The sequence below is a fragment of the Caretta caretta genome, chromosome 13, assembly GCF_965140235.1.
Source record: "Caretta caretta isolate rCarCar2 chromosome 13, rCarCar1.hap1, whole genome shotgun sequence".
Taxonomy (NCBI): domain Eukaryota; kingdom Metazoa; phylum Chordata; order Testudines; family Cheloniidae; genus Caretta; species Caretta caretta.
The window spans coordinates 8982741-8998583 of record NC_134218.1 but is presented as its reverse complement, the minus strand read 5'-3'; the positions used below and the strand labels follow the sequence as shown (position 1 = coordinate 8998583).

At 42.4% G+C, this 15843-nt stretch overlaps 1 protein-coding gene across 6 annotated transcripts in view; it reads left to right on the top strand.

Annotated features, from left to right (window-relative positions):
* CDH4 (cadherin 4) overlaps nucleotides 1-13586 on the top strand; it is a 671722-nt gene extending 658136 nt beyond the window's left edge. For all 6 annotated transcript variants that reach the window (XM_075118731.1, XM_075118732.1, XM_075118733.1 and 3 more), the window contains 3 exons: nucleotides 92-231; nucleotides 5866-6030; nucleotides 7666-13586. In XM_075118731.1, coding sequence (XP_074974832.1) covers nucleotides 92-231; nucleotides 5866-6030; nucleotides 7666-7872 — 512 coding nt within the window. In that variant the 3' untranslated portion in view covers nucleotides 7873-13586. The remainder of the gene's footprint in view (nucleotides 1-91; nucleotides 232-5865; nucleotides 6031-7665) is intronic.
* The last annotated feature ends 2257 nt before the right edge of the window (nucleotides 13587-15843 follow it).

Here is a 15843-nt window from a genome sequence, read left to right as displayed (position 1 = left end):
GGTGTTTTAACATGCTCCTTTCAACCGATGCAGTTTGTCCGTGTGCTATGTGAAATCTCACTACTCTGGCTCCTGTCATTCATTGTTGCAGCCATGGTCTTGCTGTTTGTGGTGTGGATGAAACGCAGGGAAAAGGAGAGGCATACGAAGCAACTTCTGATCGACCCTGAAGATGATGTGAGGGACAATATTCTGAAATACGATGAAGAGGGAGGTGGAGAGGAAGACCAGGTGAGGAGAGCTGAACACTCAGCCTGGGGTCACCCAGAGTTGTTTCTCTGCATCTTACAAACCTCACAATCTTCATTCTGCTCTCAAGTTTGATATTTTAGATAAGCAGTGGCTGCCAGGCTCATCCTGGCCAGCGTGTAGCCACGAGATTTACATTAGCTGATACAGAGGTGTACTAGAAGTTACAGTTTATTCTGGGGGTGGGGGGGTCATTGATTTATATGCACAGGTTCAAGTTCTTTCCTCATTTATGCCTGTGCAACTCTGTTGGCTTCAGTGGTGTTGCACGAGCATATATAAGAAGCAGCTTGGTCCATTGTATGTAGCTGGGACAATGCACCATGGATGGAACATTTCCAGGCATGTTGGACAGTGACGTGGGACAGGTGTAGCATTTATCCACATAAGCCTATCTGCTGGGGAAAATTTGATAAACCAACATATTGACACTAACATATAAACAATATTTCTGTTATTTTAATAATTAAAATTGTGTATTTTCCATTTAGATGCCTGCATAAAATCAGATAGCAGCTACCACCCTCCCCTGGGTCCCAGGGCCCCAGGGTTTGCTTGAGCCTTGGGCATTTTCTGTATTTCCTTAATAGTCTCTAATGTGCCTTTCATTTCTCTTAATTTCTGGCCTTCATTTGTAAGAAATGTCTAAATAGGTTCGTGGATTTTCTTTTCCATTGCAAAGCTGATAATGACAAAGCTTTGCTTCGCAGTTAAGCCATGTGTGTAAATGGGAATGGTGTGGTGTGTTCATAGAATCATAGAAGATTAGGGTTGGAAGAGACCTCAGGAGGTCATCTAGTCCAACCCCCTGCTCAAAGCAGGACCAACCCCAACTAAATCATGCCAGCCAGGGCTTTGTCAAGCTGGGCCTTAAAAACCTCAACGGATGGAGATAACCCATTCCAGTGTTTCACCACCCTCCTAATGAAATAGTTTTCCCTAATATCCAACCTAGACCTCCCCCATTGCAACTTAAGACCATTGCTCCTTGTTCGGTCATCTGCCACCACTGAGAACAGCCTAGCTCAGAGGTGGGCAAACTACAGCCCGCGGGCCACATCCGGCCCACAGGACCATCCTGCCCGGCCCCTGAGCTCCTGGCCCGGGAGGCTCACCCCGGGCCCCTCCCCTGCTGTTCCCCCTCCCCCTCAATCTTACCTCGCTGCTGGTGCAATGCTCTGGGCGGCGTGGCTGTGGAACCCGGCCTGACCCAGTGCTCTGTGCTCCGCGGTGCAGCTGCTTGTCCTGGTGCAGCCGCGCTGCAAGCCACCGGTGCTCCAGGCAGTGTGGTAAGGGGGCAGGGGACAGGAAGCAGGGGGGTTGGATAGAGGGCAGGGGAGTTCGGTGGGTGGTTAGGGGCTGGATAGGGGTTGGGGCAGTCAGAGGGCGAGGAACAGGGGGGTTGAATGGGGGCAGCGGTTCCAGGGGGGCAGTCAGGAAGGAGAGGAGGGGTCGGATGGGGCAGCGGGCAGCAGTTGGGGTGGGCGATCCGGGGGCGGTCAGGGGACTGAGAGCAGGGGGTGGATGGGGCAGGAGTCCCGGGGAGGCCATCAGGGGGCAAGAAGCAGGGGGGGACCAGATGGGGAGGGCCAGGCCATGCCTGACTGTTTGGGGAGGCCAAGCCTCCCCTAACCAGCCCTCCATACAATTTCAGAAACCCGATGCAGCCCTCAGGCCAAAAAGTTTGCCCACCCCTGGCCTAGCTCCATCCTCTTTGGAACCCCCCCTTCAGGTAGTTGAAGGCTGCTATCAAATCCCCCCTCACTCTTCTCTTCTGCAGACTAAATAAGCCCAGTTCCCTCAGCCTCTCCTCATAAGTCATGTGCTCCAGCCCCCTAATCATTTTAGTTGCCCTCTGCTGGACTCTCTCCAGTTTGTCCACATCCTTTCTGTAGTGGGGGGCCCAAAACTGGATGCAGTACTCCAGATATGGCCTCACCCGTGCCAAATAGAGGGGAATAATCACTTCCCTCCATCTGCTGGCAGTGCTCCTACTAATGCAGCCCAATTTGCCATTAGCCTTCTTAGCAACAAAGACATACTGTTGATTCATATCCAGCTTCTCATCCACTGTAATCTCCAGGTCCTTTTCTGCAGAACTGCTGCTTGGTCAGTCAGTCCCCCGCCTGTAGCAGTGCATGGGATTCTTCCGTCCTAAGTGCACTTGTCCTTGTTGAACCTCAGGACCGAACCCTGGGGCACTCTGCTTGATACCGGCTACCAACTAGACATCGAGCCGTTGATCACTACCTGTTGAGCCCAACAATCTAGCCAGCTTTCTATCCACCTTATAGTCCATTAATCAAATCCATACTTCTTTACTTGCTGGCAAGAATACTGTGGGAGACCGTATCAAAAGCTTTGCTAAAGTCAAGGTATATCATGTCCACCACTTTCCCCATATCCACAGGGCCAGTTATCTTGTCATAGAAGGCAATCAGGTTGGTCAGGCATGACTTGCCCTTGGTGAAACCATGTTGACTATTCCTGTTCACCTTCCTCTCCTCCAAGTATTTCAAAATGGTTTCCTTGAGGACCTGCTCCATGATTTTTCCAGGCACTGAGGTAAGGCTGACTGGTCCGAAGTAGTTCCCTGGATTCTCCTTCTTCCCTTCTTAAAATATGGGCACTATATTTGCCTTTTTCCAATTGTGCAGGACCTCCCCCAGTCACCACGAGTTTTCAGAGATAATGGCCAATGGCTCTACAATCACATCAGCCAACTCCCTCAGCACCCTCGGATGCATTGCATCCAGCCCCATGGTCTTGTGTATGTCCAGCTTTTCTAAACAGTCTTTAACCTGTTCTTTCATCACTGAGGGCTGCTCACGTCCTCCCCATACAGTGCTGCCCAGTGCAGCAGTCTGGGAGCTGACCTTATCTGTGAAGACTGAGGCAAAAAAAGGATTGAGTACTTCAGCCTTTTCCACATCATCTGTCACTAGGTTGCCTCCCGCATTCACTAAGGGTCCCATTCTTTCCCAGACCTTCTTCTTGTTGCTAACATACCTGTAGAAACCCTTCTTCTTACCCTTCACATCCCTTGCTAGCTGCAACTTCAATTGTGCTTTGGCCTTCCTGATTACACCCCTGCATGCTCAAGCAATATTCTTATACTCCTCCCTAGTCCTCTGTCGAAGTTTCCACTTCTTGTGAGCTTCCTTTTTGTGTTTAAGCTCACTGAAGATTTCTCTGTTAAGCCAAGTTGGTCACCTGCCATATTTGCTATTCTTTCTGCACATCGGGATGGTTTGTTCCTGTGCCCTCAATAAGGCTTCTTTAAAATATAGCCAGCTCTCCTGGACTCCTGTCCCCCTCATATTAGCCTCCCCAGGGATCCTGCCCATCAGTTGCCTGAGGGAGTCAAAGTCTGCCTTTCTGAAGTCCAGCAGGGTCCGTATTCTGCTGCTCTCATTTCCTCCTTTTGTCGGGATCCTGAACTCGACCATCTTATGGTCACTGCTGCCCAGCTTTCCACTCACTTCTACTTCCCCTACCAATTTTTCCCTATTTGTGAGCCTCAGATCAAGAGGAGCATGGACCCTGGTTGGTTCCTTCAGCACTTGCACCAGGAAGTTGTCCCCGTGCACTACTGTATTGTTCTCCCAGCAGATGTCAGGGTGATTGAACTCCCCCATGACAACCAGGGCCTCTGATCTGGAAATTTCTGTTCATTGTCCAAAGAAAGCCTCGTCTACCTCATCCTCCTGGTCTGGTAGTCTATAGCAGATGCCCAACATGACATCACCCTTGTTGCTCTCGCCTCTAAACTTAACCCAAAGACACTCAACAGGCTTTTCTCCAGTTTCAGTATTGTGTAAACGGGGAGGAGTTACAGATGAAAAGAAAATATTGATATATACTGTGTGTGGAATTTTCAATGTGTGTGTGTATAATATGATCATAGTACATAGATCATGCGTCTAATGTACAGCTGTAAATTGCTTATGCATTTGTTCCTGCCGATCTCAGATTATTTTAGGGACTTTTAGAAATGTATTAGTTTTCTTCTCTCCAGCCCCTGGACAGTTGCACTCACAACTAAGGTCCTGGCTTTTCAGGTGGAAGTATGCAAGAAATAGTACCATTAAAAACTCTCTAAACCATTTCTAAAATAGATCTTCTCTAAAATCTGTTGTCCATATAGAATACATAAAGCTGTGAGGTGGTATAAATGATTTATCAGCATTTGTTTGATGCGGGCTGCATAACACATTTGTGCCTTCATACATACAGATCCACAATGTCAAATTAACTGTTGGTGTGAATGGATTCAACTCTAACAAAGTCAATGGAACTGAGCTCATTTATTCCAGAAGTGAATATGGCCAGGCACCGTAATACAAAGGGCAAACAGAACTGCCCTAGAATCTCATTTTCCTTTAGGTATATCATTATTCTGACATCACTTTTATCGTAAAAGAAATTTTTATGGTTTCTATTATGGTAGTGCTTAAGATCCCCAGTCACGAACCAGGACCACATTGTGCTAGGTAATGTAAAAACACAGAATAAAAAGACAATCCTTGCCCCAAAGAATTTCCAATCTAAGTATAAGAGACAGGGGATTACAAGGAAACAGTAAGACAGTATTGGCATCAGTTCTGCACTAATGTCAAAACACTGGACTTATGAACTCAGTCATGCCTATTTAACTGAATCCAGAGTCAACTCCAGTAGTCTGCTCTCCCTGCTTTTACAGAACCCCCTCTGACATCCATGGGAAAGAAGCTTCTCATAGTCAAGATCTACCTAGATGATCTGAGTCGAGAACTTTGTCGAAGGCTTGTGAAGCTCTTATTCAATGCAAAAATCCCCATAATTAGCATTTCTTTCACTTCCTTCTTTCTTGTTTTTAATATCACAAATATATTATTTATAAATACTGCTCCTATAGATTTAAGCATCCCATATCCAAAGTAATAAATATTCAAACCAGCTGAAAAATCTGGTTTCAGACAACAGTAATGTGGTTTTAGGAAGAATTCTTTAAAAATAGCAGCAAAGAAAGTGCAGCAAAACACCATTACAGATACGATTTTGAAATATTACCTAGTGCTTGTTACATGGTAAAATCTTATTCTCATTTTTACAGTAATAGATCTATAGGAAAAGAACCTATTCATTACAAAAGATCTATATCCATACATGCTATTCAAGTTTGTTTTTAATCTTTTAAAATACAGAAACATTATTGCAATAATACAGCTACCAATATTGATTTTCTTACAGTAAATGAAATATTTGATCAAAATGTTGCACATATATCCACAGCCACACATGTACAATAAATCCAGGTTGTTATCACAAAGATATAGGGTACTGAAGTTAAATACGCAGTGGTTGAAATGTATTTGATTTAACTTAGGTGTTAAATTTGTTTTAAACGGGGCTAGTCTCATGGAGCACATATGGGTCAGTTTCATGAGTCATTTATAGATTAGATTAATACAACTAGAGATGCCATATATATGGTGGTGAAATTTTGCTATTGACTTCAGTTGAAACAGGATTGGGTCCATCAAGTTATTTGTATGCCAGTGTAGTTGTAGACTTCCTTGAAAAATCTCAGTGAAAAGCTCTAGTTTTCACTCTGTGCCTCTCCATTTGTTACAGGATTATGATTTAAGCCAACTTCAACAGCCGGAGACTATGGATCATGTACTGAACAAGGCACCCGGAGTCAGACGAGTGGATGAGAGACCCATTGGTGCTGAACCCCAGTATCCTATAAGACCAGTAATTCCCCATCCTGGGGACATTGGTGACTTTATTAATGAGGTATGTTCTTTTAGGCTTTCTCTGTCACTTCTCAAGGCTTGTTCAGTCAGCTAATGCCACTGATACAAAATGCTTGGAGTACAATTTACCAACACATTTTCAGTTCTCACCATGGGCCAAAATTCTGCTCCCATTACTCAGGCAAGTAATCAGACATAAGTCAATGGAAGTGATGGAAACAGGACTTGGCCCTGCCAAGGCTTTAAAATCAAAATGAGCCAAAATGCAACAATGAAGCTCAAGGTTTATTTTCTAATTTCACCCAGAATGCAATACTGAGCATGTAGCTTTTCATCTTCAAAGAACTGTGCCCTAATCCTGCTCCCATTTCAGTGCCTAGGACTTTCGCAGTTACCTGAAATGAAAGTAGCACCTGGTTCTACCCAAGAGAGGGTTTTTACAGCTGGAGAAGCTGTGGCAGAAGGGTTAGATGACTTGCTCACAGCCACAAAATCTATCAGGAGCTCCTGCCTCCCAGATCCCTATTGGTTTATATGCCCCTATCTCCAACAAGCTCTGTTTGACACCAAAACCTTTTCATAACAGAGAAATGCTTCTCATAACTGAGAAGAGCATGTTAGATTATTGCAATTTTACTGCACTTTTAATTCTTTTTAAATATTTAGCCAGTCATTTTTTAAATGAATGATTGTGTGTTTGCGAACCAATCAATGCGTTATTTCCCCTGAGACAAAACATGATTCATTGCATATGTCAAGAATATAAATGTGGCAGCACTTTAATTCTATCATTATACCCGTTTCTGCTGGGTTTTTTCTTATTCTTCTCATTAAATTCTTTCTCCCCTTCTTTTCACTGATGTTTACGCACCTCTGCATGCAGACACACTTCCACTATTATTCAGTCCAGTAAAACTAATTCCACCCACTCATACCTTGACTGAAGTTTCTGGAAATGATTAATAAAAAGGAATTTTTGCTGTAGATCAGGTACTTTCCATTATGTTATTTTTCCCTTATACTGGATTGGAATTAAATCTGTATCCATATCCCAGGACTTCTTCCCTAGCCTAGCCCCAACTGCAGCCATATAAAAGGGTCTGTGCAAAGTGAACCAGAACAGAGAGCTTTCCAAAATGTGCCAGAGACTCACCTTGTACAGGTGTAGCACAAAATCTGGTCCGAAGTGTTTTGCTGGATCAAGGCCACCACATGCAGAACTCCCGTTTAAATCTGTCTGTCTAGGTACTTACAGTCCTCATTATCACAGCCCCTGAAGAGTTCTGTTAAGTTTAACAGTGTGGTACAGTGAACAGTGTTAGAATTGCAAGGTATCACTTTAAGAATTTTGGGGAAGTGGTGTTCCTGGTCCTGCTTGCAGACTGAAGGGGCTCTGTAGTGAAGTGTGTGATCTGAGAGCAGCACTCAGTTCTGCAGACAGACAGCCTAGAGTAAGGTGGGGTGAGTTGTGTCTCTCAGTTTTTTATGGAGCAGCCTGCTTTGTCTCTCTCTGGTTTTGGGTTCTTGTGTGTTATCATTCTGAATTCTAAGAAATAAAGTAGGGTTACATTCCAATCATCCAGGAAGCATATTTATGTTTTTATCTAACTTCTCTCTGTGTATACCCTGAACATAACAAACAGCATCTATTACTACAGTTTCTTTGTAATCCCAGGGCTTGAGAGCAGCAGATAATGACCCTACAGCCCCTCCGTACGATTCCCTGCTGGTCTTCGACTACGAGGGGAGCGGATCTACTGCAGGCTCTGTCAGCTCCCTCAACTCCTCAAGCTCCGGCGATCAGGATTACGACTACCTTAACGACTGGGGGCCTAGGTTCAAGAAACTGGCAGACATGTATGGGGGAGGCGAGGAAGATTAAACTGACCTCATGTTCTTATTTAAAAAAAAGGAAGAACATTTTAAAAAAAGACGAAAACAGGAAAAAAAAGAGACAATGAAGAAGCAAGAACTGTACAGAAGTGGCAGCTTTTTTAATTAATATCCCCTGCTGACTGTATTATTTTTAGTAGTGATTTAGGAGGTTTTTCTTTTTTTTCTTTTTTTTCTTTTTGTTTTTTTAATGGGTTTGGTTGGGTTTTTTTAGAACATTGAGCTGTCTAGCATGAACACTGGTCTCTGCTGCATTTTTTTTTAAATGTCAGCTGGGATATCACTCATTTATCTGCTTTATGACTAAAGAGAGTGAAAGGCACTCTGTCTTAACTTGAATTTCTTAGAACAGAAGCACTGTTTTTAAAATATATATATATATATATTTGAAAGTGCCTTTTGGTACATGTATCAGATTCCCTTCAATCTCAGGAGTGATCAAAACAAACATACAAAAACAAATGTTTCAACCATCTTGAGCAGCACTCTCTATGACCCTAAGCCAGTTCTAGCTGGGAAGGAGTTAACAAAAGAAACTGTGGAGATTGTTTCTTTTTTGCCTTTTTTTTTTAAGTGGGTGACTCGTTTTGGGGTGGGGGAAAAAAATCTTAACAGCCATCTTTAAGCCTAAGCAGGTGGTGAATTAGTCATATTGTTGTATATAATTCAGTTTTATCAGATGCAAAATATTGACTGGGGTTTCTCCTGTAACCTGGTCACACTTGATGTAGCTGCATAGAACTATAGCATTGATAAGCCTTTGGTTATTGCAACAAAAAAATCTCAAACAGACCTTGCATAAACCCTACAGTAAATCATGAAATGACCAAAGGCCATTTGTTTGTTTTTTGCTATTGATGTGTTTTTGGCTCCACCAACCTTTTGAGTAGTGTAAATAAAAGCTGGGTTACATGTTGCTGTCATGCATCCATAATGATGCTTGTTACTATGAAAATCAATGCTGTTTTCTTAGCTTAACCATACACAGGGAGATAGCATAATCAGTAACCTCAAGACTAGGGCAGTGTTAATAACACGGACAGTTTATCAGTACAGTAGGTCTAGTACAATATTAATGCCTTTGAGCATCAGTAGCCAAAGCTCAACAGCATCATGTAACCCAACTAATGTGTGTCCTTTATATTTGATGGGTAGGCACTTCTATCTATATTAAATGTCTTTTGGAGAAGAAAAGCAACAAGGACCTAGTAAGTATTTTGTGGTAAACATGCTCAAACATTACCAATTAAGCAAGAGGTTTTGCAGCATCCAGACACAACGTCAGTATTATAAATGGTAGCATACTACCTAGTTTATATGTAGGGTCAGTTTAACCAATAACAAATAGTTATTAGCTTTTTTTTATTATTATTATTATTATTATTATTACATTTTTCCTTTACTGATTTGGACTAGTGGCTTTATGTCTAATGTTTGTAAAATGATTTAGACTGCATGGATGTGTAATATAAACCACATTTAATGGATTATGAGCCACTTAATTCATGTGCTATGAAATCTTGGATTACCTGTGTTTTATATTCTGCAGACAATTTTGCAGTGGGTTCACTAAAAAATTGTAGAAGTGCTTAGATATATTTTCATTTCAATCCAAGACTGTGCACAGTATCAGAAGGTGATTATCCAGGGGATGATCCTGCTTTTTTGATATGTAGATTGAATGCTGAGAGTTAAACGGGGGAAGCGGGAGAGAAAGTGTGTGCGTGATAATGAACAGACATTGTTTAAGAGGGACTACTAAGCTGCAGGATTGTGTCTATAGATTTTTAAAATGCTCCTAGTGCATTTTATATTTCATTGTATCATATTTTCTATAAAATGCAATTTCTGTAAATTAATGAGCATTTGAAATGTGTCTTGTCTGAAATGGAATGTGGTAAAAGTATGCTTGAGAGGACTCAATCTCTATCTTTTATATTATTAATTACCAAGTATGGGGGGAGGGGTTCGGTTGGCTTATCCTTTCACTATCCAGGAAAAAAACAAAACGGAAAGTGTACATATAAGTTTCTTGAGGAGAGAAAATTGTGGCAGGTAATACCTCAGGAAACAATGAGGAGTCCAGTGGCGACACATCGCTGTTGTTCAAAAGATTCTGTTTGTCAGCAGATGCCTCAACTGGGATGAAGTGCAGTGCATGACAAACCCAGTATCTGACGCCTTTCAGAAATATTTACTCCATAACTGGGAGCTCAGCCTTCTTCATCTTGCCACTTGCAGAGTATGTTCACTAGCATTAGTTCACTAGCACCACATACCGCACCCCTCCAGCCCAGCGTAACACACTGGCAAAAGTTTCTACACAGCATCTGGCAAGTCAAGTAGTTTGTACCTGCTCTGATACATGGGGAAATAACGGCGCTTGTGCAGCAGTTTGTTTTGAATTGCAGTCTCCTTGCAGAGATTTGGCCTATGATCTTTATCCATGTACTGTCTTGATCCTCTTTCTTTCCAGAAAAGCATTAGACTTGAATAGATTATAATCAGGATGGATGATGCACCTGCATAGAAACTGCCCAATCGCAACAAAATTAATGAATAAAAAACATGCACTTAGAGTTTCTCAATGATTAGTACATGTCAGTTGTTTGAAACCATTATTGTAACCTCCTTTTCATCAGAGGAGGAAGAAGGAAAAGGGGTGGAGGGAGTTATCCAGTATAGAGACGCAAGATGCAAGTAGTGCCCAGTTCTCTCTATCTAGCGTGTTTCTTTCCCTCTATGCAGACAGCCAGTCCCTGGAAAGCTTTATTCTAAGTGAATAGCCAACCAGGAGTCAAACCTGATGGTCCCCAGTTCTAAGTTATGCTATTCAAACTACTTGGTACTAGTTGGCTAATGCAAAGTCTAAACATCTATTCTGGATGGTTTGGTGTTACCTCTTGTGTCTTTGGTGGTGGTGGTGGTGGTGGATTTTCCAACATAAAAACAGTATGGTAGTATAGGTAAAAATGCTGAACTATGATAACAAGAAGCTGAGGTTAAGGAGATTTACAGTGTAACTATGTACAAGTTAATTTGATTAGCTCAATAAGTGGACCTACAATAGAGATGAACAAGACATTTATCCACCAACAGTCAAAGGGACAGTGCTAGGGTTAAGCATATTGCAACATTTAGTGTTCACCAATCCGAAGACTATCAGAAATCTTTCAGTGGTTTAAAATAAAATAAAGTAACCTATTTCCACTGGAAATTTTAAAAATAAACATTTTCCTGCAGCATTTGCCCCTCCAAATATTACAGCCCATATAGGTGCATATGAGCCCATTCATGAAACAAATTAATCTGTTGTCTTCTGACCAAATTCTACTCACACTTTTCCCATAAGACCCCAATGACGTCCATGGGGGTAATTGTGGATAGAATCTGACCCACTGTCCAAGCTGCGGGACAGGCACAAGGTAAGCAAGCAGCATAAATAGCAAAAATAAATTCACTTTTTACAATTTTTCACCTTTATTATGTTAGTTGGTGGTTGTAAGATAGGCAAGGAAATTTGCTTATATTTAAGATAACAGTGCTCCTTTAAAAAGATGTTTGTATCAAACAGACCTGATTGAGAATTTTTTTGACAAACTCTTTCTTTTGCCAAAAAGTTCTGATTTGTCAAAACCAAAACCATTCAGAAAACAGGGTTAGGTTCAACAAATCTTCTGACATGAAAAGTTTTTGGGGCAAAAAGTGCCAATTTTTGAACTGGAAAATTTCAAATTTTTTGAGTCAAAACCAACTTTTTGTTTCAAAATCTTGTTAAATTAAACTAATTTAAAAAAGAGGAAAATGTCAAAATAAAATATTCCTATTGACTTGAAACACACTCCCACCCTCCAAAAAATGTCAGATTTTTGGTTCGTGAAACTGTGAGTTTTGCCTTTTCTTTCTGATTCAGGACAAGAAAAAATGTGGATATGTGATCATTTCCCAGGGATGGGGAAAAACATTTCCCACCCAGCCTAGTACCAAACCATTCCTCTGAACCTTATGATGATGGGACATACCATTTTTTGTTAGAGGCACAGGATACCAGCTATCAAGACACACTTGTAAGTTGTTATTTTTTAACAGCTAATGTTGTTGGGGACAAAAAGTTTATTCTCTGAATAATCTACGTAATAGTAGTAGGCATAACAAGCTAATTAATGAAAGACGTGGAGTCCAGACATACGAGCATGGGTGCCTTCATCCTCCACTTCCCATGTGATGTGGGAGATGATTGAAAGAGCGTTGGCTTCAGGAAGAATGGAGAGTTACCCCCTCCTGGTATCATCATTCTGTGATTTCCATTTTCCCCACTATGCCTCTTACAATGGTCAATAAACACTGTAGCACCTCTCACCTCTGTCGAAGGGAAGAGGCCAGCAAGGGGCATGCTGAATGCAATGTAGAAGCCGCCTACCTCCCAGAGACCAGGGTTACATATAGTCTCTGAGCCAGAGAACATAAATATCTGAGGTCACTCCCACACCTGCGACTGCCTCATGACCGAACATGGCCAGTGACATAGCATTAGTAAAGATAACTGTCAGTATCCAATGTCTTTATTATGTAACTTGTAAATATTAAGCATCAGTCAAGGAAGTCATTTGCAACAAAACAAAACAAGAGCACCCTCAACGGGAGATTACAGGAAACTGACAGTGAATGGATAACCTTTGGTGCTATTAACTGTCCTTATGTACTACTCATATTTCTGTTTTTGGACCAGGAAAGCTGCCTTTGATCATTTTAAAGCAATGGGGTGAAATTCACTCATGGTCATAGGCCAGCACTAGGTCAATGTACCCTTTAAGGCCTGATTCAGTGATGCTCAGATCTGAATTCACCCCATAGGGTTTCAATGGGAATTAATTAATCCATAGTTCCCTCACACAGGGGTGAATCTCACCCATGCATAATTGCTATAGTCTGTGAAGGGTCTGTAGAACACGCATGCAGCAGTTGCATCTTTGATTGGCCTAAAAAAAATATTGAAGACAACTTATCTTGAAACTATGGGACCTTTATTTGTACTGTCTTTTGGAACTCTTCAGTGTAAATGTAAAAGTGTCAGGGGAAACAATGTATGTGTTAAAAGCATAGGTTTAAAAACAGCAATGAGCCAATGTAGTTTTCTCCCAGGCAAAAATCCTCTCAGTTTCACGTGGAAAGAAAAAGGTATCTCAAGTACACACAGAAACCACCGACAATTGCTCACGGCAATGTGTACATAATGTAGTTATTTGCTCAAAGCTACAAATGAAGTAGGGGAAGAAAAAAAAAACCATGTATAGTTGGAGCGCGTTTTTCTTTTCTTTTCTTTTCTTTTTGCATGTTTCCTTTTAAAATGGACAAACTGTGTAGCAGCCCGCATGATTGTGGTTGTTTTCGAGAAGACTTCTCGTGTTCTGATGTATTCATGCCGAAAGGCAAAAGCAAGTGCATCCGTTAAACAAGGTCAAAAACCCTTTTTTTGTAACCGTCAACAGCACAACTATTTTGTATTGTTGTTTGTACCATTTTTGTACCAAAAACAAAAGAGGGAAAAAAAAGGGAAGAGAGTAAATGTTTTCAATGTGTTTTTAGTGCCACTGCAATCTTGGTTCAAAACTGAGTAACAGCTTTGCTGATTTATTGTGTATCAAAGCTGAACTGGTGCATTAACGCCTAGCTCCAGTGTAATAAATAAAATCCCCCTTTTAATAGTCTCACTTGTTGTTTTTTTCATATACACAGCCCCTATTCATTTAGCAAAAGATACAGCAGCTACTAGAGTTCAAATCGTCTCTTGAAGCAAGAAGATCAGGGTAAGCAATAATGATCTTAACTGTGGACATGTCTTAGTACTTGGGCAGCTGCACTGAGCCGATAGTAAAGGTGGGGTCAACACGTCTTTTGCAAACCCCTTGTTTTCAGGATATTCCAAACGTGTTTGGTTGTTGTGACTTGGGTGCTCATTAAAGTAATTGTTTTACAGTGGGCTAGCACAAGGCGTAACGCGGGCAGGTGCTGTGTAACCTTTCCCACAGTGTTCTGGCAACAGTCTGTGACCTTCAAACCTGCCAGCCCACTCCTGGGCCTCTCACTGAGCATTAATTGGGCAGCCGCTTTTGCACTGCCAGCAAACACATCCTCACTTGGAATGGATGGAGGTCACCAGGTCACATAGCGTCTGGTGCCTTCACACGCACAGTCAATGCAGAACCTCAAACAGCCATTCGGCCAACCCCACACACACATGGCTGTGCATTTTGTCTGGTGTGTCAGTAACAGAGATCAGTGGAGAGAGAGTGCTAGGAGACATTCAGACACTCCTGTGCATGAACTCATACAAGTACAGCTACTATGGCATTAGGGGCTAGATCCACATAGCACTACATTGACATGCAACTGGGGAACCTTCAGTGCACACTCGCAGGGTCTACACAGACCAATTAATGCACAGCATGTTAGTGGGCTTTAGACATCACGCCCCTGTGGGGCACATTACTCCACTGTGTAGACAAGACTTTAGGTGGCAAAGTCCAGCATTTAGGGACTACTGAGCTCCTCAAAACTCCTGTCCAGCAGCCGCTTAGCCATGTAAAGTCCGTAGGCGCCTAAATCGCTGCCTGTGTGTGTGTGTGTGTGTGTGTGCGCACAAAGTTGCCAAAGTCCTGATGGCACCAAGCTCCTCAGCGACTAGCTCACACATAACCCCTGTGGGATTCTCAAGTTAGGTGGTTCCTTGCCTGCAGGACCTGACCCAGTTCACGTTCTCAGAGCATGCCTAACCCACACAAAAGACCCTGGAGGCGTTGTCACAAGGTGTAAACCAATTGTGATTCTGTCCAGTTGCAGGAATGTGCACAAGTGAAGCGCTGTTGCCCCAGTTGACAATATGTTGAAGTCAGTGGCTGTGCCAGTGATAAACTAGCCCAACTATAAAGTACAGTATGAAGGACCCAGGCTTGTAGATGAGCTCAGTAAAAATAGTAAATGTTACCCAAAGCTGCAGCCCCATTCAGCAAGGCAAAGTATCTTTTGTTCTTCCAGGTGCACACACGCACACTGCTGTAATTGTGCTACTAATGTGACCATAGGACCTGAAGTTGCGTTCTGTGTAAGCGCAAAAGCTTGTCTTGCTCTCTCAGACACACATACACACACACACACCCCGGCTGTTGGGCCAATAAAAGCTATTACCTCACCCACCTTGTGTTGCTAATCTCCTGTGATCAACACAGCTGCAACAGCATTACATGCCATAGGCTTTGTCAGACCTGTTTAGACCATTGCTCCAAGATCCTGAATGGCCTTCTTGGGCAGTGGCCAATACCTGCTTCAAATTAGCACTTAAAAATCACACATACACATTTACAAAACTCTGATCCAAATCAGGCCCTGAGCTCCTCCAGAGGCACATTTGCAGCTGGTCTCCAGTGCCAACGTTTGAATCCAACCGTTTGCATTTTTTAGCCAGGCCAACATGGCTAGATCCAAAATTTATCCAGGCCTATCGCCAGTATTTTCCAAACACACTATAAAGGCTCAAGGTGGGATACCGTTTGCCCACCAAAGCATGAGCTGATGTTACAGGGCCCCTTTGCCTAGTCTTGGCCCAGCTCTGCTGTCACACCAGTTTTACACCATTGATCAGTAGGCCAGTTTACTCTGTTGCCTTCAGGAGGACTAGGCACATGCCTGCAGTTGCATAAGTGCTTAAGAACCTTGTTGACTCAGCTCCTTGAGAAGAGAGCGCTTCCACCATGCTCAGGAGCTATTTCAGGCAAGTGTGTGGAACCCAGTTGGTTCTTTTTTTTTTTTAAGCAAACAAGCAAATTGAAAAATGCTATACATCCCAATCGGCTTTCCCTGCGTCAACTGCGTCTACTAGTTTCTCAAACTGCATGGTTCAGTTGCTTAGAATTATTTTTACCCAAAGAATTTATGCAACACAGTCGTACCACAAAAATCTAGT